General features: G+C 39.1%; 2 protein-coding genes across 22 annotated transcripts in view; one reads left to right on the top strand and one right to left on the bottom strand.

Moving 5' to 3' along the window:
* Positions 1-354: 354 nt before the first annotated feature.
* The window catches only part of dock7 (dedicator of cytokinesis 7), a 54,045-nt gene continuing 31,530 nt past the window's right edge, over positions 355-22,869 (top strand). For all 21 annotated transcript variants that reach the window (XM_054789906.1, XM_054789905.1, XM_054789907.1 and 18 more), the window contains exons 1-16: positions 355-512; positions 6,204-6,303; positions 7,106-7,281; positions 7,819-7,887; positions 8,000-8,129; positions 9,027-9,239; positions 10,638-10,723; positions 10,825-10,891; positions 11,665-11,814; positions 11,930-12,010; positions 13,104-13,266; positions 13,790-13,932; positions 14,057-14,150; positions 14,249-14,411; positions 22,564-22,681; positions 22,836-22,869. The exon at positions 22,836-22,869 is cut by the window's right edge and continues 37 nt beyond it. In XM_054789906.1, the coding sequence (XP_054645881.1) occupies positions 475-512; positions 6,204-6,303; positions 7,106-7,281; positions 7,819-7,887; positions 8,000-8,129; positions 9,027-9,239; positions 10,638-10,723; positions 10,825-10,891; positions 11,665-11,814; positions 11,930-12,010; positions 13,104-13,266; positions 13,790-13,932; positions 14,057-14,150; positions 14,249-14,411; positions 22,564-22,681; positions 22,836-22,869 (1,825 nt within the window). In that variant the 5' untranslated portion in view covers positions 355-474. The remainder of the gene's footprint in view (positions 513-6,203; positions 6,304-7,105; positions 7,282-7,818; positions 7,888-7,999; positions 8,130-9,026; positions 9,240-10,637; positions 10,724-10,824; positions 10,892-11,664; positions 11,815-11,929; positions 12,011-13,103; positions 13,267-13,789; positions 13,933-14,056; positions 14,151-14,248; positions 14,412-22,563; positions 22,682-22,835) is intronic.
* Positions 14,684-19,410, bottom strand: angptl3 (angiopoietin-like 3). Its single transcript, XM_054789935.1, has 7 exons — positions 18,747-19,410; positions 17,466-17,576; positions 17,175-17,283; positions 16,951-17,064; positions 16,667-16,762; positions 16,228-16,500; positions 14,684-16,133 (listed from the first exon to the last, which is right to left on the bottom strand). The coding sequence occupies exons 1-7, from the start codon at positions 19,272-19,274 to the stop codon at positions 15,949-15,951; spliced, it is 1,416 nt and encodes a 471-aa protein (XP_054645910.1). The 5' UTR covers positions 19,275-19,410; the 3' UTR covers positions 14,684-15,948.

Below are 22,869 nucleotides of genomic sequence, written 5' to 3'. Positions count from 1 at the left end.
CAAGAATTATTAACTATATTCGTGCTTGGTATTTTATATACAGTATATGTTTCCTTTAATCTATTTTAAATACAAAAATTTCAAATATAAAAGCCATTTATTTGTTTGAAATTAAAATTAAAATTTAAGTTAAAACTACTGTATATATTTCCCTTTCTTATATTTTACAATGTCAGATAAAACCCCTGATCATTATATCTATGACTACTTTTCATCCATTTACTGTAGCTGAAATCTGAAAAACAAATTTAAAAAAAGATTGAATTGAAATACATCTGAAAAATCAAGTGAGGTAGGTATTTTGCGTGGGTGTGTACTGTTGCACAGCACTACAGTCATTACGCTAAGATGTAAAGCTACCATTCTCCAGTTTTCCCGTTTTCCCAGTGGCGGTAGTGAGTGAGCGAGCGAGGGAGTGGAATTCGCTGGCTGGCTCTCTGGGAATTTCTTCCAAGCACATCAGCGGCCACTGCCATGGCTGAACGCCGCGCCTTCGCCCAGAAGATAAGCAGGTAAAGACAAGTCCGAAACGACTTCTTTAAAGACAAACCGTGCAGTATGTACCTTTCAAGTAGGTCACCGACAGCCCACCGCCGAGCTAACCCAATGGAGGAGGCCCAGCATAGCCTGGGTGCTCCCAGCTAGCTTGTTAGCCGTATCGGCAAAGATGCTCAGACCCACCCAGACAGACAGCGGAATGAATTGTAAAAAAACATACATAGTAGACAGTCGTTAAATGAATGCAATACGACCAAGCATGAGCAAGGCTTGTCACTATCTGTGCGTACCGATGTTTGACAGAACCATGAAAACCGTTAGTTTGACTAGCTAGCTGTCTTGTCTCCTGCAGCTAACATTGTTGAGGCTACACATTGTTGGCATTGCTAGGAGTATGACTGTTGTACAACGAGTGATGCCAAATAGCAAACGTACAATGGAGACGACAAAGCAAATGTATGTGATACCGTAGTCTGGGAATAAAAGACTTAACAACACACGCCCCCCCCAGACGGATCTAGGTAATCTCTTTTAACAGTGGTCTTGTGCTGTCAAATGCCATCATCCATATTGGTTTAAACTTTTCTGTGCATTTTCTCATTTTAGATTACCTTGGTTTGAGTATTATTCTATATCCCATTCATCAGAAACACGGTTAATCTTAAGAATAGTCAATTAAATGACATTGACGATTAATTCCTGCCGCATGACATACTAATGACAGAAGTTGAATTAAAAACAAATGGACTGTAATAAGTGTAATGTCTGTTTTGATGCAATACCTACTACAAACTAACAACAACTGCCCTAAGATGTGTGGGGAGGGGGACGTGCACGCACAACATAGCCGACTATTGCAATCTCCTCCACAGGAACATTTGACAAATGTTTTGATATAGAAAGCGCTAAAAAGACTCCCAAATTAGTCACAAAGTTAGAATTTAGACATTGTTTTATTAATGCACTCACTCCTTCACATGCAATAGAGAGCAGATGCCAAATTGTAAACACATGGCCATGTAGATGCCTAAATGACATGCTGCCATGTAAGTAAGATCAGGATGTTTTAATGCTGCACGGTGGCCCTTTGGTTAGCATGTTGGCCACACAGTCAGGAGATCTGGAAGATCTGGGTTCAAATCTCCGGTAAAGAGTGCTTAATTTTGACTAATGCACAGCTTTGGCATTGTACCATTGTGTCTGGTTTCATGAGTTTTCTATATTTAATGACACAACAATAATAAACTCAGTCCTGTCGAGACTCTGGAAAAACTAGTCACAGTACTTATTAGCTTATTAGCTATTTCTTAGTTTGCATTTTGTACTAATTGGTCACTGAAGAAACCAGAGCACCCAGATAGTCCAGACCCGAGTTAACGGCTACAATGTAGTTACAATGAAGTTGTGTCCAAATCAAAACTTTCTTCTGCATGCGAAGGAACAAAATATAGCAGGATCCTCAAAAAATGTTGACAAACAAGAAAATTAATGAAAATCAGAACATACGCAGAACAATAACACATTTGTCAGAGTTAATAAATGTGTCACAATATCTGCGACTATTAGTGAAATGTGCATTTAGTCACTAGAAGAGCATCGGTAAATTGTGGTCAACATTTTACATTTGATATCATTAATCTTTTTGCACTTGTTTAGCTGTACACTGTCTCTAGTAGCGCTACAACAAGTTGCCATTGCATATATTATGGTTAATTAGTGTGTGGAGTGGTGTGATCTGAGAAAGAGTCCTTCATGTCCTCAACAATTGTGTGGGTGCATGTGTGCTATGCATAAACAGAACTCTCAAAATCAGAATGTTTTGTACCCTGAGGAAAGGGTCTTTGCAAATGTATTGTTTGTTAGCGACTCAGGGTGTGACAAGATCTCACGAGAGTAAAACGTAAAAAGATTTCTTGTTCAGAAAAAAAAGCTTGCCCTAATAAATAAATCACACGATCAGTGAAAATCCACTCGATAATTTTGCCGGCTTCCATATATATCCTCCACACAGGCAGGAAGAGGGTTCACTGGTGCATTGGTTCAGCACCTAGATCATTCATACATTCATAGAACAACGGCAAACGGAGTGAGACCTCTTGTTAGCCATACAGTCGCTTTGTTTCTGTGGGGGAAGGTGGGGCTGCTAGCATACACACAACTTAACAATGGAGCTTTGCTTTGGTTAGGAGGGAAAAAGATGCTTTCATAGCCAAATGTTAAAGCTCCCAAGTGGCAATATTAATAATGAGCAAAGTAAGCCCATCAAAACAAATAAGGTAGTAAGCAGAATTTATTGTGGTAGCAACATAAAAGGCAACAAATTTGCCCACCTCCAACATATCAACCCAACCTAGTTTTCCCATCAGGGGGAAAAAAAAAAACTACACATCGAGATGCAGCCTCTCACTGAGACATTTGGTTGGCAAAGTAAATATTCAAACAGAACAGAACAAAATGGTCAAAGTCATTGCAAAAGAAACGCTGCTCTTTAATACAAGTTGAAAAGCTAACATTTCAAGAAATGCTGCAAACGTTAGACAGTACGAATTGCATCTGAGAAAATACATGTCACAAACCCCAATTCCACAGCTTTACTATTGTAAAAACTTTATTTTTTCATTGCACCCTGAGCCCAATCTCGTGCATTGTCTTGTTTCATGAGTTGGGTGTTTCGTGACACCCGGATTAGCGAGTAACGACCACTGTATACGTTCACAGAGCATCAGTGTCATAATTGGAGTGCAGGGCAATGGGTAAGAGTAGGCAATTGGAGGTGGACTCGGGTTAAAATGATATAATTTCTAGTCTCTGGATGTCAACCTCACTGAATATGGTATGGGCATCTGGTTGTTGAGAAGTGTTATTCTTCTGGGGATATCAACGTGTCTTTGGTATTTAATGGCTTCTTGCGTTATTTATAGAAACTCATATTACAATTAAACCACTAAAAAGTTCATCTTAATAAAACCTGGCAGAGACCTTGTCAATTCATTTATTATTGCACAAAAGTAAAGCAGATATTAATTCAGTTGGTGTATACAAGACTAAGAGCAATGAAGATTAAAGACCCCCTGGGACACCCCAGCTGGTATTGCAAAGGGATCAGGTACACAACAACATAATACTTTGTTATATGGGTCAGTGTCCTGAAAAGGGTACCACAAGCGTGACATAACTTGACAGAGCAAGCAAACGTGAAAGTTGTTTTCCAAGCAATTGCAATCATACCTTGTTTATCATGGTTAATTGGTTCGAGATTTCCACGAAGTAGAATTCAATATCAATAAACGGACTATTTTGGTAATTAGAGCATGACTTTCTAATTTTAACATTAGTAGAGCTCTGTAGACATGAAATAACATCCCTATGATCAGCTTTACACTCCTATTATTCTTTGTTTACACCACATTGAGCAGGCTACGGGATCACTGCAGGGACATAAGACATGTCTGCCACTAGCACAGCAAGCTACTGAGCTAGCTGGTTAGCCTTGACAATATACTTATTCTAAACTTAAAGTGTTTCAAATGGAGTGGGGAAGAAGGACAAGGTAAGAAGCCGAAAGCGTACCACTTCCACACGGAATGGGAGGAAAACCCTTTTTTGCGCTGAATCATGTTGAACATGCCATGGCTGACTGCATGCACTGTAATGTAACACACCGTAACGTAACGTAATGTAACGTCATGTCTCATCAGTATAACATTACTGATGCCTAGTGACCAGAATACTACATAAAATTTGTCGTTCAGTATTTTTTGACTAACAATGGGCCATAATCAATTTCATAATCAATCATTATCACGAAACAGCGATAGTTAATGAATGAATTAGAAAAAAATGCAATAAAATGAGGGATGTAGTGTGGGACGACTGTAGCATATTAAAATAAAGTATCGCTTTAATAGATACCACTATACACTACAGTATAAATACTTTAAACTTACTTTAAGTTGTCACAAACATACAAAACGGCAACGTGTCTTGCATGTAACACTGTGTCTTGCTTTGGGCTGGTCCCTGCATCAAACTCTCCGCCAGACTGAACACTGTGTTGTGTAAAACATTGTTAGTTAGTGTTGCAGTAACACACATCACCTTCCATAGAAGCACGATGTCAAAAAACAGTTTCCCAAAGCGTATTTATTAGAAAAAACAGATCAGTAGAAATCCTGAAGGTAACTCGTATCCTGGACATTACAGCATTTTCTGATTTTGAGTCAGTGTCACTTTTGTTATTATCTGAATTTTGACGACAAACCGGAAAAATAACACAAATGCTCTGAAGTTCACCTTGTGTGTCAAGGCCCAGGTCACCTAATTTGCATATAATCTTCCACGATTCCATTTTACTTACATTGTTTGCGGACTACGCTGGTTACGTTTGTGATGCATACACGTTGTGTCCGAGTTTGGCCAAAGTACATGTTTTGGATGCAGCAAAATACCTCTGCTGCACAATGAGGTGTTGCATGTCACAAAATGGCGATGCGCAAACAGACTGAAATTGACATCAGATCATGTTTTATACACAATAGACCCGAAGAAAATATTCAGCACTGTTTCCCCTGTTTATTCAATGGGTTTGCAGTGTATTTTTATTTGAAAAAAAAAAATCTGTGTAGTGACGGCACCCTCTCTGGTACCCCTTTCAGGAGAATCACCCATATCCAAATTGTTGGAGCAGTTTTCATCATTTACACCTGTAGTGAAGGCTTTGATAAATACACCTTGTTTTGGAGAAAATGAAAATAGACCTGCGCAAAATATATATAAAAAAATCACACCACATAGACATGAATTCTTGAAAACACAACAATAAATTGTGGCACAGTCGGCATCTTCAGCTTGAGTTTTAGCTTCTAGTTTCAGTCTAGCTTTGATGTTCAAGAGAGGCTTAAGGAAAGATTTACGGCTTATGATGAACGACATCCTCAGATGGAACAGTTGGACCCACTGGTTCAGACCAAAACAGACTTTTTGGCTGAAGCTCAAACCCATGCTGCCAGATGTGTGGAAGACAGCAGATACCAGTGCACATATGTTACTTACCAGACATTGCCCACAAATGCTATAAACTGCTGCTGCGGATGCTTGTTTTTTTTATTTTTATGATTTTTTTTTTAATTAAATCAGAGCTTAAAGTTTTCAGTAGCAGCGATGGATTTACATCCCTTGCGTGGGTCCTCTTGCTACAGCGAGTGTGTGCTATGCATCTCTATGCAACCGTAAGTTATGAAGCAGGATGCACGCTCTGGACCCCACAGTGCTCACAGACACAAATAAGCTTCTGTACTTCAGACACAGAACACAAGACTCGTAACTACTGTGTTATAAAATGTTCTTGTCACATGATGCACATAATATATTACAATACCTCGCCTGTTAGGTTGATATTTTAGTCGAATAACACATGGAAATGATGTCCAGGCATACTAACAATAAAAAAGCAGTTCACAATATCACCTTCCTTGTTAGTGTAAGCTGATGCATGTTCCCACTATACTCTCTATACTACACTCCTAATTACAAGAATAAATAAATAAATTATGGAACAAGACCTGACCAATAAAAGCGTATTGGAGGCACAGTAATATGTGAGCACCATGACCGTTGTGTTACCTTCTGGAGTTGTACAATTCTCATTTACTATTTTGGAATACATTGTAATTTTATAATATAAAAAGTTCTTTTTTTCTGTGCAGGACTGTGGCAGCAGAGGTCAGGAAGCAAATAGCAGGCCCGTATGGAGGCTCCCCACAACTCTTCAAAAACCCCAATGTTGGAAATGCAACAAGTAACACAGTGAGTAGGCTTCACATTAAAGAAAGAAGTAAACAACAGGAGCTGCAATCTAATTTGCTACTCAAAACAAATAGTTAGAAAATGTATTAAACAGCCAGGACACTCGTGTCTGTGTGTGTGTGTGTGTGTGTGTGTGTGTGTGTGTGTGTGTGTGTGTGTGTGTGTGTGTGTGTGTGTGTGTGTGTGTTTGTTTTTTTTTTTCCTTTTTTTTTTTTTTTTTTTTTTTTTTACTTTTGGCAGCTGAAAAGAGGCATTCATTGACTGGCTGGTCCACATCACTTATAGAGTCTGTTTAAGTGCATGTTGTTGAAGGGGTTGCCTTTAACAACCATTAGCAGAATGCTAACAATTTCCTGCTCTCTGCCTCTTAATTAGGTCACCATTGGGCTTTATTTGAACTGTGGCTGTTCAAACTAAACTCGCTGAGAAACACACACATGCACACATTCTCACACACAGGCCTGAACCAAACTGATGGGTTCTTCAGTCTATCACACAGACACACTCGACTAATTAATGCATTTAAGAATATTTTAAAACATTGCACCATTGTTTTACACTTTGGAATTTGATATAGTGACTAATAGTAATAGACATATTTTTGATCAGTGTGTGAATGTTTGTTTTTTATGTTTACTTTAATAAATCAAAACAACCAAAACTAGTAATTAAATGATTTTCTTATTGTTTTATTCTCTCATGCTTCTTTTCCTTAGTATTGTCATGCAATAACGACTGCTCTACGGTTGACTGTCTTCATCTTATTCATTTCTCCTTTTTTGTCCGTTTTATGACTCCTCAGGTTCCACTTACAGAAGCAGTGGAGCCAGTGGATTTTGAGGAATACCTCATCACTCACCCTCCAATTGTGGAGTCAGGACCTCTAAGAGATCTGATAGAGTTTCCCCCGGACGACATTGAGGTCATCTACACTCCCAGAGAGTGTCGCACAGTGGTACAAGCCGTACCGGAGGAAGGGTAAACATTTTCTGAAGCAAACTTTACCAATAAGCTTTTAATGGGGGAAAAAAGCATTTCTTATTATCAATAAGAAGGCTGCATCCTGAGTATATCGTAAAATGATAATGCTATCGATGGTTCCATTTTGATTCAGAGGTGGTTGCTCTTCCATGTGCAACCTACAGTGGCTGACAGGAGCAAACGTGTGGCAACATCCAAACACAGAAATTATCTATACCAAAAGCACACAAACACCGTAAAACACATGCAACAGGAAAATGCTGCAAATTAGAAATGCTGCAATTACATAAACACTGCAGGATAAAAGAGAAACGCTAAAATACACACACAAACCGCTCATTTGCCCCTTTTGGACACCATCACAACCCCTTTAAATGTGGACATTTTTTAGATAATTTTGGCATAATTCTTTTAAGCAATGAACCAATGGTAACACATTGTGATTGTATATTGTGACACGTTTTTTCTAAAAGAGAAAAAACACATGCATCTTTTTGTGCTATTTAAAAAGTCTTTGTAATTGGCTGCTTCCAGGGACACAGACCCTCATGTGAGAGACTGCGTCAGATCCTACACAGAGGACTGGGCCATCGTCAATAGAAAGTAAGACTTTTCTGTGTAAAAGTATGCATTTACTTTAAAATAAACAGTACATCTCTGACCACAAGCAAGTTTTTTCCTAACTATTGTGCACTAAATACCACCTCATTTTCAGATACCACAAACTTGGGACAGGTTTCAACCCTAATTCATTGGATAAGCAGAAAGAGCGTCAGAAAGGCTTGCCCAAACAAGTGTTTGAGGCTGATGAATTGCCGGACAGCAGCAGCTATCAAGATGACCAGGTACCAATTTGTGTAGTACATCCATACGTTCATTTTACCAACTGTCCTCGTTAGGGTCACGAATGAGCTGGAGCTTATCCCATCTGACTTTGGGAGAGAGACAGGGTACACCCTGGACTGGTCACCAGGGCACAAAACAACCATTTACGCCTACGGGCAGTTTAGATTTTCCAGTTACCGTTATTTCCGATGTTTAAGCCGCTACATGTTTCTCGTGCTTTGAACCCTGATGTGGCTAATTTATAGCTAAAAAAATACATTTCCCATGATGCTTAGAGTGCAGCTTCTGGAAGTAGTGACTTGGACGAGTGAAGTATAAGCTAATGTCACTTTTTCAAGTCTTTAAATTTACTGGGTGCGGCTTACAAACCGGTGCACTCTATGTATAGTCCGGAAATTATGGTAGCCTCACATGCATGTTTCTGGAATGTGGGAGGAAGCTAGAGCACCCGGAGTAAACTCTTTTGAGCATTTGAGCATGCCAACTTCACCAAGTGATACTTGAGCCAAGAATCTACATGTAACACAGCATTTTAATTTTAACATAGACTGTAAATTACAAGTGCACACACGGGGACATGCAAACTAGTGAGTTGCAAAATTGTCTATGGAAAGTTCTCAATCTACTATGCAGTTGGCTGCAAGATTACAAATATTGTATGATATAGAAGTTCCAGGGGATATCTAATGTTATCTTAAGAATTCAAATGTTGTCACCCGAAGATGTTAAATTGTCTTCATACATTTTGAAATAAGTTTAGTAGACTTGCTTATTCTTTATAAACTATTCTCTAGAATTCTTTGGGCCACTATATTTTAACCATATAACCATCCTAAATATGCTTGAGTCTTGAGTTGTTGTGCCTATGATATTCATAGATAAGTGTTGTTTTGTAGGATGACCTAAAGCGGCGGTCAATGTCCATTGATGACACGCCTCGGGGCAGCTGGGCATGCAGCATCTTTGACTTGAAGAATTCCCTCCCTGACGCTCTCCTCCCTCATCTCCTTGATCGTGCCCCCAATGAAGAGATTGACAGACACAATGAGGAGCAGCGCAAGACCAACCGCCATCGGGAACTCTTTGCTCTGCACCCAGCTCTTGATGAGGTATACTTTATACCTCATCATACTTGCATGTTGTAGTACTTCACCTCAAAATAATTGTTTGACCATCAAGAATTTTCTTTTATCCTAGCATCAGCTTCTCACATAGTCAAATGTGCTTCAGTAATACTGGAAAAAGAGAACGATAGTCTTTGACTTGACCATAGTTTGACTGCATGTTCATAAATCCTAAACTTACTGTATATACTGTATAGGAATGGTATAGTACATGGTTAGGACGGCCCTGCACGGGACAATTGGCCCTTATGGGCCGTGGTTTTTCAGTACATTTTTTCACGGTGTGTGTCCGTGCGCAAGCCTCTCCAGGCTGGCAAAAAGCCCTCCCTGCGATGTAATGTTCCATTTCCTACACTGTGCATATTTCAAGTGAGGGACAGTCTGCCTAAAAGTGGACGAAAAGGCAATGCACTCAGCCTGGAAGTGGAGAGCATAGGCGACAACCGCCGCGGTCGCGCCCGTCTGTATCTGCAATGCGCGAAGGCAACTGGGACCCGGCGGATCTCCTCAGCTACAGTACATTGCCCACTGGCCCCAATGTTGAGCTGTGGTGCACCAGTTTTTGAGCACTTCACCTCCGTAAACGGACAAAGATGAGTGCATAAGATGAGTGCATAAGATGAGTGCATACGATGAAAGCTGCATGCTGCTGTTGTTCAGTAGGGATGAGAACAGACTGAACAGGACTGCACTCTGCAACTATTAACACTGCACTTCAGGTAAGGAACTTACTGCTAAAAATAAAATAATCATCACCTTGTTCAAACTCTCACTGTTGCACTTGCACTTTCCTAAAAAGAAATACTGTACTGTAAAGCAGGTGTGTCCAAAGTGCAGCACAGGATCATTTTCAACTCGCAGCTTGTTCTTTTATTCTAATGAGATATATTATTAGATATCACACTAATCTGCCTTGTCACCTATAACACAAAACTTATATAGCTTGTAGTACAGTATACTGACCTACATTGGACTACGTTTAACGTCGTTAATGTGCACATCAATTGGTTCCCACATCCTTCAGTTTTTCTGTATGCTGTATCAATATTTTTATTTAAAAAAAAAACAAAAAAACTTCCCAAAACCGAGGTACAGGGACTGTGGGTTACTTGTGCCGTTGCGTCCTATATTAAATGTTATAATATATGAACTATATTCAAACGTTATAGCAATAGTTCTGGAGCTTCAGTGTAATTTAATACTTCAATTGGTCCAACCTAGTTAAAAACCTTCTTTTGTTTGTGTTTTTTTTTTTTAAATGTCATGGTTTATTATTTTGGCATTCAATGATTTTAAAGAGATAGATGCAACACGACCATATTATTTACATACATTACATTCAACATTATTTTTCATAGTTATATTTATATGCCTGCTCTGTAGGAGGACCCCATTGAGCGGCACTGTGTGCCTGACGTACCCAAAGAGCACTTTGGCCAGAGGCTACTTGTTAAGTGCTTATCCTTGAAGTAAGTGGTGGGTGGGTTTTTTTCTGGGAGTAAAAATCTTTTTATTTAATGCATCTTTTTGTTGATCCACTTTGTCTTCTCCACCGCTGTACCCACTGTAGGTTTGAGATCGAAATTGAACCCATTTTCGCTAGTTTGGCTTTATATGATGTCAAGGAAAAGAAAAAGGTAAGCTGTTATTCTTCCCTCAGTGAGGGATGGGAGGTGAGAGGCGTTTTTGAACATTATATCATTTTGGAGGCCCAAGTTTGATTGAACTACAAAGTGTGATCTTTTTGGCCTGCAGGAATGCAGTTGAATTGCATATTGGAACTACGTATCTGTTAGAAGTATATATAACAAGCACTTCAGGGAAGCAGGGGACATTTTAAACTGAAAACTGCCATAGCACATCCACTTACCAAACAGTAGTTACATCTTGTGTTACTCAGCTTTTTAAAAATTGCAATTATATTAAAATCAACTTAATTTTAAACCTCTTAGCATAAGTAACGCATGCGCATCAGATCAAGCCACATGTCTCTGTTATGACAGCAGACGGGGGCACGGCGTAGCGCCCCCACATAGTCACACAGTGTCTGACGCTCTTTTATAACTTTATTCTGACTTGAGCACATCGACAGCAGTGCAATTCCAACACCATATATGTGTCTTTAACTCAAAGACGACCGAGAGATGCATTCACGGACACTCTGATAATTGCAACAACGTTTTTATTATACATTTATGTGTGGTCTGATTAAACAGAAATACAAAGGAAAAAAATATATAGAATTGTGTCCTGTCATTTATCTTTCTGTTAATAAAATACAGTAAAAATTGGCAGATTTCACACATAGTTGCAAATGTTGTTAAATCATGATTAATTAATTTGAAAACTGTGATTAATTAGATTAAAATTTTTAATCTTTTGACAGCCCTAATTTGTATGTGTTCCACAGATATCCGAGAACTTTTTCTTTGACTTAAATTCCGAGCAGACAAAGACTATGTTGCGTCCACATATTCAGACTGCAGCCATTTCCACGTTGGCACGCTCTGCCGTGTTCTCCATCACTTACCCCTCTCAGGATGTCTTTCTGGTCATTAAGGTCAGACACATATGCTTTTTCTATTGTTTTACATATAAAGCATCACATTGACTTTTATGATCACTTTTAGGCTGTATGTTGCTACAGTGATTGAAATTTTTTTTCCCCCTCTCAGCTGGAGAAGGTACTGCAGCAAGGGGATATTGGGGAATGTGCTGAACCCTACATGGTCTTCAAAGAATCAGATGCCGCCAAGGTACACTTACTGAGAAAGCCAGGACACTTACGTTATGCATACTTTGAAGAGTCACTTTGGTTTGAGTCACAGGTATACATTCAGATAGTGTGTGCAGAAATGTATATTTTAACCACATTATCAGTTTAATGCATATTTTCCAACTTCAGACTATATAAACTTTAGGGAGAGTGTGGTCTAAAGAGATCAATGATTTTATATCATGGTGTACATAGATATTCGTCAGATTCTTTTCCTCAGGCAAAATGGGCCAAATAAGACATCTAACTGTCTCTGGGGTGAAAACAAGTCTTTCAGGAAGATGCACAGATCCATCAAACGTATTATTGCAAATTGTTGACAGAATTGCAAGAAACAAGGAAAAAAGATCCAAATTAACTGCCAAAGATTTCTGATGAATCAAACATGATGTCAAATGCCTCAATTCCAGAGGTGTCCAGATAACTCCAAATCTACCCCCTAAAACCACTTCCTGTGTTCAGGAGACACTTTGTAAAGTGATAAAGGGAAAAAAAAAGGGTAAAGTCAAGAAGACAATCTTTTTTCTGCAGCATAGTGCCACTTTGCATATTGATTCATCTTTAAAGCCTTATACATGAAAGTATAATGATGTGGCTCTCTTCCTCACCTGACCTAAACTTTATAGAGAACTTGTGGGCCCGTCTTTAAACAAGGAAAACTCTCTGAACAGTGTCAGGGAGGCTGTGGTTGTTGCAGCCCAAACATTTGATCGACATCAGATCAAGAAACGGAAATATTCCATGAATGAAAGGCTATTAAATACTGTTACTGAATTAGGGTGGCTATACAGTATTGGTTACTGATGTTTGAAATATCAGAAATGTCTATTTGCAAATTATGTGTTGTTTATTATTCTCGCCATGCTGGCCACATGCTGAGAAACATAAACGGTCAGGCAGCATGCAGACCAGTTTGTGAGGGATTTTGCATTCGGAGGCTCGGGTCAGGTTTCTGCCCTGTAGCAAGTTTCCCTTAAAAAAAGGTTATAAATGATTTGGATTTTAATTCCGCACTGTAAAAGTTGTACGCTAATTGCGCGCACGAGTTATTGTGGTTATCTTTTTTTTTGTAGAATAAAGAGAAATTGGAGAAACTCCGCAGCCAGTCTGAGCAGTTCTGCCAACGCCTTGGCCGGTACCGCATGCCCTTTGCGTGGACTGCCATCCACCTAATGAATATTGTCAACAGTGCTGGCAGTCTGGAGAGAGACACTGAGCTGGAGATGAGTCTTTCGGGTGTGTTTCTTTTAATACTCATTTCATATACAGTATGTGCATGTGCATGTGCATGTGTGTGCATAGAATCAATGTTTGCCAGTCTTGCACATGCAAAATAGCATGTAACAGAAGTCTTGTGGTCACGCACAAAAATCATGGATTCCAGAATATTGCACTTCCTTAACTTAAAAAAAATAAAAAAAAACGTTTCAATGACAAATATTACTAAACTGACTAAAGCAAACTTAAACAACAGAACATCTAAAGTGTCGAGCCATATTGATTTCTAGTATGTTATTTGTGGTTTGACCCTTGGTGTTTGTCTAACCCCTTGGTTTCAAGGGTACCTGCTGACAATGGTGGTAGAATGTTGTTGCGAGGCAGACTAGATATTTTATGCTAGTTGCGGTACAATTATCGGATTTATCTCAAGCCTAGTGGACTAAGTCCAGGGACTAGTTTTATGAGAAAATATTTTAACCTTGGGGGATGCACATTCTTAGTTCTCCTGTTCTGTTGTTTTTTGGAATTGACCTTGCAGAGAGAAAAGGCTCATGGTCAGAACGGAGGAACTCAAGCATCATGGGAAGGCGGTCTCTGGAGAGAACCACCAGTGGTGATGAAGCATGTAGTCTCACTGGTTTCAGACCTGCTACTCTTACCATCACCAACTTCTTTAAACAGGTCTGCACAGCCACATCTATACACTCAGGAACACAAGTAAACAGAACTGCGATCAGGTGTAAATAGACTGTTCTGTTAAGGCACAAAGCGTTGCTCAAGCTTTTGATGCGCATGTTTATTTTAGGAGGGTGATAGGCTGAGTGATGAGGACTTGTACAAATTTCTTGCTGATATGAGACGACCTTCTTCAGTATTGAGGAGACTCAGACCCATCACAGGTATAAACATCTCATGGAAGTGTTCCTACTCTGACTTTAGAAATCTCCTACAAAAATCAGTTGGTTCTTCTTACTTACTCGCTGTCTTCTCCCTGCAGCCCAGTTGAAGTTGGACATTTCCCCAGCTCCAGAGAACCCCCACTATTGCTTGACACCTGACCTTCTGCAGGTTAAACCATACCCAGACAGCAGAGTACGACCCACACGGGAGATCTTGGAGTTTCCTGCCAGGGATGTCTATGTGCCAAACACCACATACAGGTATAGAAAAGAAACATTTGCACAGTCTATGATTGTTCCACTCCTTTCTTCCTGCTGCTAAAATAGCTCTGCTGTCATTTAGAATATTTGTTTGCAGACAACCTGGTACCTTGTTTTTGTATGGTTTACAATTGTGCTCCAAAATGAAAGCAGCATTATGCATTTTAGTTACCATGGACCACAGGCCAGCAGATATTGTGCCTTTTCACTGTTGGAAAGGTGATCATGAAATAGTATTAGTAAAAATATCGCACACAGAGTCATAGGAGTTTTTCTTTCTTTATGAGTTGTTTGAAAAACCATGGTGTTTGAAAAACCTACATTGTCAGGGTGTATGAAATGTGATAATGAAAAACATTTACAAGTCATTTGTTTCCAATGAACAGTCAATATGACTCAATAAAACCGGGATACACAGACATTATGAAAGTATGTCTGTCTTACCATAATACATACCACAATTGCAGATGCATGATTTAAATATTTCACTGAGTAAAAAAAGGATAACACATCATAAAAAAAGCACTTCACAATGCATTTCACTACCAAAACAAAGTACAATTTAATATTTAGGCAGGGTGTTTTGTTTTGTTAACTCCTGTATCCCCCCACCCCACACATGAAGTATTTATCCACATACCGTACATTGTATTATTCACTGTTATTCACACCCATGCACATTTGCACATCATATCGTTGTAGAAGCATACTTGTAATTTGTAATCTGTAACGCTGTAATTACCATACATACATGCATACTGTACATACATACATATAAATATGTTATGTTGTTTTTCTACTTCTGTCTATGCTTTTTCCTATAAGTTTTTGATTATTTTGTAACAGAGATTGATGTTAGACCGGAGTCACATTCCTAGTGTAGCGACATATATGGCAAATAAACCTGCTTCTGATTATGCTATTGCTGGGGGTCAATATGTTGTCTGTCTACGGTATTTTTAAACACAGTGCAAAGTGAAAGTGTTTTGTCTTTTATTCTTTCCTTGACTTGTCTTTACCTTTTTTGGTTTGTGTCTTAAACTGCTAGAGCATGACAAAATCAACTAGACACATTCATGTCCACTGAAGCCAAGCAAGGCAACTTTGAGAATTGATTTCCATTCGCTCCTTGTTGTTTTGCCATCTGCTGCTTTATCATGACATTGCACACAGCACGGTTAATCAATCTCTCCATGTTGAAAGTGACTGCTGATATTGCGTGCAGACAATTCTATTGGCCTAACTGGATCGACCGATTAGGTTGATGACCCGTCTGGCATTGTTCCATCATTTCTCCATAGCAGTGCTATATATTGTGACTTGTACTGTTTTAGTTGTGCTACAACAGCATCTCCCAAAATGTTGGTATGGAAAATACAGCTTAACACAACATCAAAAATGCGGTGGCTATTGGTGGTTATTGACATATTGACATATTGTCTTTTAGAGCTTTCCCCTTTTGCTTGAGTGCTGTATACTGTATTGGTGTTATTGGTGAATATGATGATGAATGAATAAACCACATGGGATGTAGACTTCAATTAAAACCTTTTGCAGTTGTGACTGGTTTTATGGAGAGCTTGGTCCTCTTGAGGGAATATGCTGACCCGTTGCCAGGTTTCCACTGGAGACTCCTCCTCTTCACAGAATTACCCTTTACTCTGACCCATACGTACCTTCCATTGAGGTTGTTCTCTCCGCACCCAGTGAACCACCAACCACCTGCAAAATGTTTGTGACAGACTATTGTTGTTAAGATTCAGGTCAGTATGGTAAACTTTCTGCTTTTGATATGGCTGCTTGAAGTACTATATACCTGTATAACTACGTGTACAGTTAGAGTTTTGTTGGTTGCCGCTAATTCTGTCTTTTGTGAAGAAGTTCATACTGGAACTGTTGGCCATGGCATCAACCAGGTCACCGGTAAAGTGGCTAAGATGGAGGGTGTAGTGCTCAGAGGGACCATCTAGAGAGAAGTGGTACTCAGCCCAGTGCTTATCCTCCTTCCAGTCCTCCAGATCAGTTCTTAAGATGTACACTCCTTGGTGTGTAAGGCTGTGGATTTTTCTTAGACCCAACCAGAAGTCCTCTGCATAAGACACAATAGTTTTTAACATCATTGATGGAATCTGCCAACTTCGTTTTGATAAATTTTACCAAGCAGTTTTCATTTACTGGTATATATTATTGATAGTTTTGAGTTTTTGATTGTTTTGATTGTTTTTTGATTGTTTACTGTTTGAAACGAGACTTACTTTCCAGATCTCCAAAGCCCTTTTCATACTTTTCCCATGTTTGGTCAAAGTCCACTGAACCATCAACCCTGCGTTGGATCACAGTTGAACCTCCGTCTAAGAATGTATGGGGAACATATTTCTTGGTAAAGTTTCATGCCAGAGCTTACACAGGAATTTGGAAGCCTATTTGACACCATTATGATGAATAGCAAATTTTGAATTACAATTTTACAATTTACTCATACTTACAATTTTACAAATACTTACAATTTACAAATACTAATGGTGAAAGTTTCACCCACCTGACCCCATTTCACAGTAAACGTTGAAAGGCTCAGATTGTTTTGGCTTGATGATGTAGATTCCGCTCCTGCTCTCTTTTCTTTCAAATAACTCACTGCAGTCAACTGGGAGATCTGAAATAACCAGCAAGCAACAATTCAAGTCAGTTGCCTAAACTCCTTTTCATTACCCTTTCATGTTTAAATAGTCATTCAAAGTGATGTTAAGCTTTATGTCATGTTACCATTTTCATCCAAATCAGTCGAGTTTGTCAGATACTCAAACACATCTGGAGCTGTAGTCTCTGAATCTACTGGCTTATCAACCGTGTCTTGGAAACTGTGGTAGTTGAGCTACAAGACAACACCAATGCATTCACATGATTAGGCTATGTTGTTGTTCTACATGATTGTGGTCCCCCATTCAAATTCCTTTATAAATTCATGGTCATACATACAGTACATTTGAAAAAAGTGTTTCAACTTTTGCCCGAGACGTTACCCTAAAATTGTAGTTTAAACAAAGTATTGTTTACCTTCTCCTCCATATTCTTAATTTTGATTTTTTGCTGATCGAGCTGGTCATGCTGGTCCTGCACAGCTTTCAGTAGACTTGTGATTGTTTTCTCCTGAGTTTCAATCACATCCTGGAAATGACAGGTCAAAACTTTTAATTATACAAGTACAGTGGAACCCCAGTTAGCGTCCGCCCCCTGCGTGTTTTTCGGTTAACGTCAAAAATTCACGGCACAGTTTTGCCTCGGTTTGCATGCATTCTCCGGGTAGCGTGCAATATATTTCACGCATCTTGTCATGTTAATACTCTTTGTGAGTCCAGCTGTGTTCTTAATGTATTTTTATTACAAAACCTTCTTCCTGGTTGGCATCCTATTAGCAAACTAACAAAATGGCAACCGGAAACTGAAGTTTTATGTCGCTTCTCTAAGATGTCATAAGTGTTAACACAAAACCCATTGTTACAGTGTTTTGAAAACAATTCTAAATGCATATAAATGATGAATGAAAGGAAACATTTAAGGTTACTTTACCTTCATTGTGGACGCGACTGTTCCCAAAGACACAATGTGGCAGCGAGATCATATAACTCATGGAAAAACAGGAAGATGGTGGTGGTTGATCTTGTCTTTGGGAACAGTCACATCTTCAATGAAGGTAAAAGTAACCTTAAATGTTCCTTTATGCATTTTTGTTCATTTTTAAATGTTTTCTGCATATAAAACTATAATTGAAATATGAAAATGTGTTTTTTGTTAACATTGTTGGTTTTGTAGAACATTAATTGGATTTACTTAATTTCTTGTAGGAAAAAAAATATTTCGTTAGCATCCATTTCGGATAGAGTCAGACTTTCTGGAACACATTCATGACGCCGATCAAGGTTCCACTGTAAATGTTTTGTCATTACACCAGAATCTGAGTCTTCTTCAAGTGCATATTAAACACACAAGGTGGTTTCTTTCCAGTACTACTCATCACAGCATTGTCATATGAATTTAAAATAAAAGAACAACTGTAATTTCATCTCTCACCATCGGATGGCAGTTAGATTATTAATCGTAAGAAGGAAAAGAGGAAACATAGGCAATAGGTCATGATAAGATTCTTGCAACAACCCTGCATGCGTGCAGGTTAAAACATGTATATGTCAGTTACATTATTGATTTGTACTGACTACAGAAGTGCAACCGTCTACAGTTATGTAACAGCTCTAGCTCTGTTGGTCACAGTCAAGAGGTAACACACTGTTTTACCATGACTTGTGCACTAGTAAAAGAAAATATGACACCCTTACTTACTTTGAGTGCTGTAATTTCTTTGAACTGGTCAACAGGGACCATGCTCTGGGACAGTCCCTTTAGTCTCTCCTCAAGATTTCCCACCTTAGTCTGCAGCTGTGCACGTTCCTGCACAATGTTGTTGATCTTAGAGTTGATTTCCAAAGACATGTTCTTGATTTCATCATTGTTGGCTTGCAAGACAGTGGTTGTCTTCTTCAGCTCCTCTTCTTCCTCCTTGATCTCTGATGTGACCACTGAAAGCTGGTAAAAGGACCGGTCAAAAATATTCAGTTTTTGGAAAATGTCATTGATTTGGTTCTTGGTCTTCTGCACAAACTCCCGTAAGCTCTGCCCCAGCTGAAGGAGTCCATTTGCAAGTAGACGAACATCATCGAGCATGGCAAAGCGAGACTTTGCCTCTGTAGGACTTGGTTCTGTTGTAAGGCTTTCGGAAGGCAGTGTGAGGATATCTTCTCGACCAAAGTTTTCCAGAGAAATAACGACCGTGGAACTGGCTAGAAACAGTAACAGGCAAAACTGCATCATTATTTGTGTTTCTGTCTAACTTTTTCACAGTGCTTGCCGTCTAAATGTACTGGCAACACCTTTTTCCTTCTACCCTGCACCCAGACGTCCAGATACTTGTTGTTAGAGGCATGCTGCCCCATGTTATATACTGCCCGCTCTGGGGAGGAGGGGGGCTAAGTTGATTATTAAACCCTACCGGTTTGCTGCTCACCTCCCCCTAAATCCCCCGGCAGTCCTCCTCCTGAACAAACAAATCACAGCAGTGAGCAAATGACATCCCCCCCCCTCTCCCAACCCATTTACTACAATCCCCTCTTCATACCACACCCCATTTCTCCCTGTGCTGCAGAGCTTTAGCTGATCAGCAGAAATCCAACAATGGCCATCACAGGTGTTTGATTGATTGCCTGTCCAGTCAATCTCAAAATTTAGAACTACATGCATACTTTACTCTGATTGATAATGCGATGTATAATTAATGGTCCAGAGCTTGATTTAGCTTCATGCTGAGTCAGCCCAGCACCAGCCTCTTTTGATTTTAGCAGAGAGTGGGCCTGTCATTTGTGCCAGGATTCAGCTCTTGGGCATGAAAGATGTTGCCGTGGTTGGACAGTGTAAACTCATCACTTTGAGTTGTGTTTTATAGTGCTTGCTCATCATATTTTTCATTTGTGAGCACTGTCTATATATTGTGAAGTTTAGGAGATCACACTTTGAAATCTAAAATAAACAGAACTTTGTTTCTGTTATTAAGAATCTAGATAATATATTTTGAGCTGTATAAGTAGAATTGGCCAATCACATAATTTTCTCGCTATTGTTATTGCGAATACGGTGATTGTTTGTAACATGATTACTATAAATTAGCTTGTATAACGCTGACCTGCTGCATCACCTATTTTGTGTAAATACGTCATACAATATAATCGTAAAGGCTTATTGTTTTGAACCATTCTTATTGGCTATATTGGAGATCCCCTCTTTTCAGGGGTTATGATCCTGGACAACCAGCGACTGGAGAAAAAGCCATGATGAATTGATACGGCCATATAAATGTCTATTTCAGAGACCCCCTTCACGCCAAAGCTCTTGAGGCTGCTAGGCTAGAGAAGGTCTTTCTCCAAGCCGCGTCCACATAATCCACACTGCTTGCCTGTTGTAATTCCAGTAACGATTTACGAGCATCTATTTTTCACTGCACGTTTTGAGGCCGGATTTACTGTCGAAGGTAGTGTTTTCGTAGCCAACAAACTTTTGCGTCTCATAACACACAACTATGGTGTGTTCAAGGACCACCGAACAAAGTGTAAAAATTTCAACGCTTGAAGAAAAAACATTGTCAGTGGAGCTTTAAGACATAAAAATTTAAAAAATTGTGGTACATGTATGCTGTACATTTGACATGTATCTTTAAGTTGTTACTAACTTATGGTCAGTGAGCTGTTTTCCGTGTAAAAAAAAAAAAAAAAAAAAAAACTTCTGAGGGGGCGGGGGGATGTGACCAAAAATTTGCAAGTGCGTGAATGCTGAAAATCTAATGTCCGCTGTGCATTTGTGCAATGAAGAAGTATGTGGTCTAATGTTATTAGCACTCTATGTTAAGGTTTAAGGCTTTAAGGTTAAGACACACTCAAGAATTGACTTGAGAAGAATTGAACCAGGGCCTTATTAGCCTTGAGTACCACCATATTTGACAACCGCAACCTATCCGTTGTGTCCAAGTACAAGATGGTAAGTGCTTGGAATCATGGTCAAGGTAAAGAAGACCAAACCTACAGAAGGAAATTTAAATGTTCAATATGAAGCATAACATATAAACCCAATTTTGCTGTGTGTGACTTTTACGCCTCATTGTCAGCCTTTAATAGTGTCTCTTCGTCCTTGATCATCTAATATAGACCAGCATCTAGCATCGGCAAGTGAACATTTGCTTCCCATTGTATTGATGTTTGTTGAATAGTTCTTATGACAGCAGTTAAGCTACTCTTTCACTGTGTCCATTTTAACTGGACTACTTTTTCTGTCCTGACAAGAAGCATTCGAATGATCAGACCAGAGAAATTCCCATAATTCTGTAGACTTTGCATTTCCAGCTGTGATCTCTGTGGATTCATCCCCCAGTGAATCATCGACGTCACTGTGGTTTACCCGCTGAACTTACTTTGCACTTCCTGACATGAGGCGTGGTAACTCTTGTTTTTGCCTCCTTACAAGTGGCTGCAAAGTGACCAGGATTTTCATACTCGAACCGCTTTGTGTATTTTTTTATCACATTCCTTCCAAAGCATTTGTTCTTTCCGTGTATCGTACACCAGTGGTTCCCAAACATTTTACAGTCGTGTACCCCTTCAGACATTTGACTTGAAGCCATGTACCCCCTACTGCTGCATCCTTAAAAATCATAAAAATGTTTACATTTCATTAAATTCAAATATTAAACATGATTAATTGGTTCATTAATTTTATAGTAAGTAATTGTTCAAAAATTTGTATTGTGCATGGTCAAATTTTGATAAATAGATAAGATGTGAATTTTTCTAATTATTATAAGTATTGTATTTCTAAGTGTATCTAAGTATTCGTCCTACATATCTTTTATTTCAGATGGATCCTTCCCTTTGAATGGGTTGAACTTGAGCTTCACTTGTGTGTACTTGCAATCGCTATGATTTAAATCTGCATATTAATTTAATACCAAATTGAAAGGGAAAGTTGAACAAACATGATAAAGCACTATCCAAATACAAAAATACACACAAGCAGCAATACAACCTTTTTTTCAGGGAACTCACTCTCTCATCCTGACACGCACATACGCTGACAGGTTTTCACAGCATGGGCATTGGAACAACAGCATTAGTTAAACCTACAAGACAAAACTCTTGTTTCTCTTGATTCACAACATAATAATTGTTTGTCATTTTTATTAACGTACCCCCAATGACAATTGGCGTACCCTTGAGGGTACGTGTACCCTGCTTTGGGAACTTAGGTCGTACACCATAGCCAACAGGGTTACTTACTAAAAGAGCTCAGAGGGGACAGAGCCTTTTCCACTGCTGTTCTCAAAATGTGGAACAGTCCCCCCCTACACAATAGATGGGGCCATTCATTGTCCACTTTTAAAACTCATTTTAAAAGCCACTTTTACTACCGAGCTTTCGACCCAGCGTGAGACATTGAATTCATTTTATTTGTATTAGATTCCAGATTCAAAGTGTTTCTTGTCATATGCACAGTAAAGAAACACGTTTCCCTGTATTATATATATTGGATACATAATCTCTTCTGACTGTATATTTTGCAGAAATCTGCTGTATGTGAACCCTCAGAGTCTCAACTTTGCCAACCGCCAAGGCTCGGCCCGCAACATTACAGTGAAAGTTCAATTTATGAATGGAGAGGATCCAAATAATGCTATGCAGGTATGACATGCTATGGTACTGTACTTGCTTGTTGGGCTTTTGTTTTAGCACTTTGACTGCACTTCCACTTATACGAGAGTCATTTATGGGTAAAATTATTGGGTGGAATTCACAATTTTAATCTGCCTCTTTCAACATGTCATCGTATCCCCAGGTGATCTTTGGGAAGTCAAGCTGTGCTGATTTCT

This window comes from Dunckerocampus dactyliophorus, chromosome 10 (genome assembly GCF_027744805.1).
Source record: "Dunckerocampus dactyliophorus isolate RoL2022-P2 chromosome 10, RoL_Ddac_1.1, whole genome shotgun sequence".
Lineage (NCBI taxonomy): Eukaryota > Metazoa > Chordata > Actinopteri > Syngnathiformes > Syngnathidae > Dunckerocampus > Dunckerocampus dactyliophorus.
This window is presented reverse-complemented; position numbering and strand designations above follow the sequence as displayed.

Bases quoted from the DNA above. Each gene is read 5' to 3' on its own strand.
- angptl3 (XM_054789935.1), bottom strand. From the start codon at position 19,274: ATGATGCAGTTTTGCCTGTTACTGTTTCTAGCCAGTTCCACGGTCGTT. The intron at 17,065-17,174 runs GTAACATGACAT...TGGTTATTTCAG, and splicing joins GACTGATTTGGATGAAAATG to ATCTCCCAGTTGACTGCAGT. The intron at 16,501-16,666 runs GTAAGTCTCGTT...TGTCTTATGCAG, and splicing joins GGGCTTTGGAGATCTGGAAA to AGGACTTCTGGTTGGGTCTA.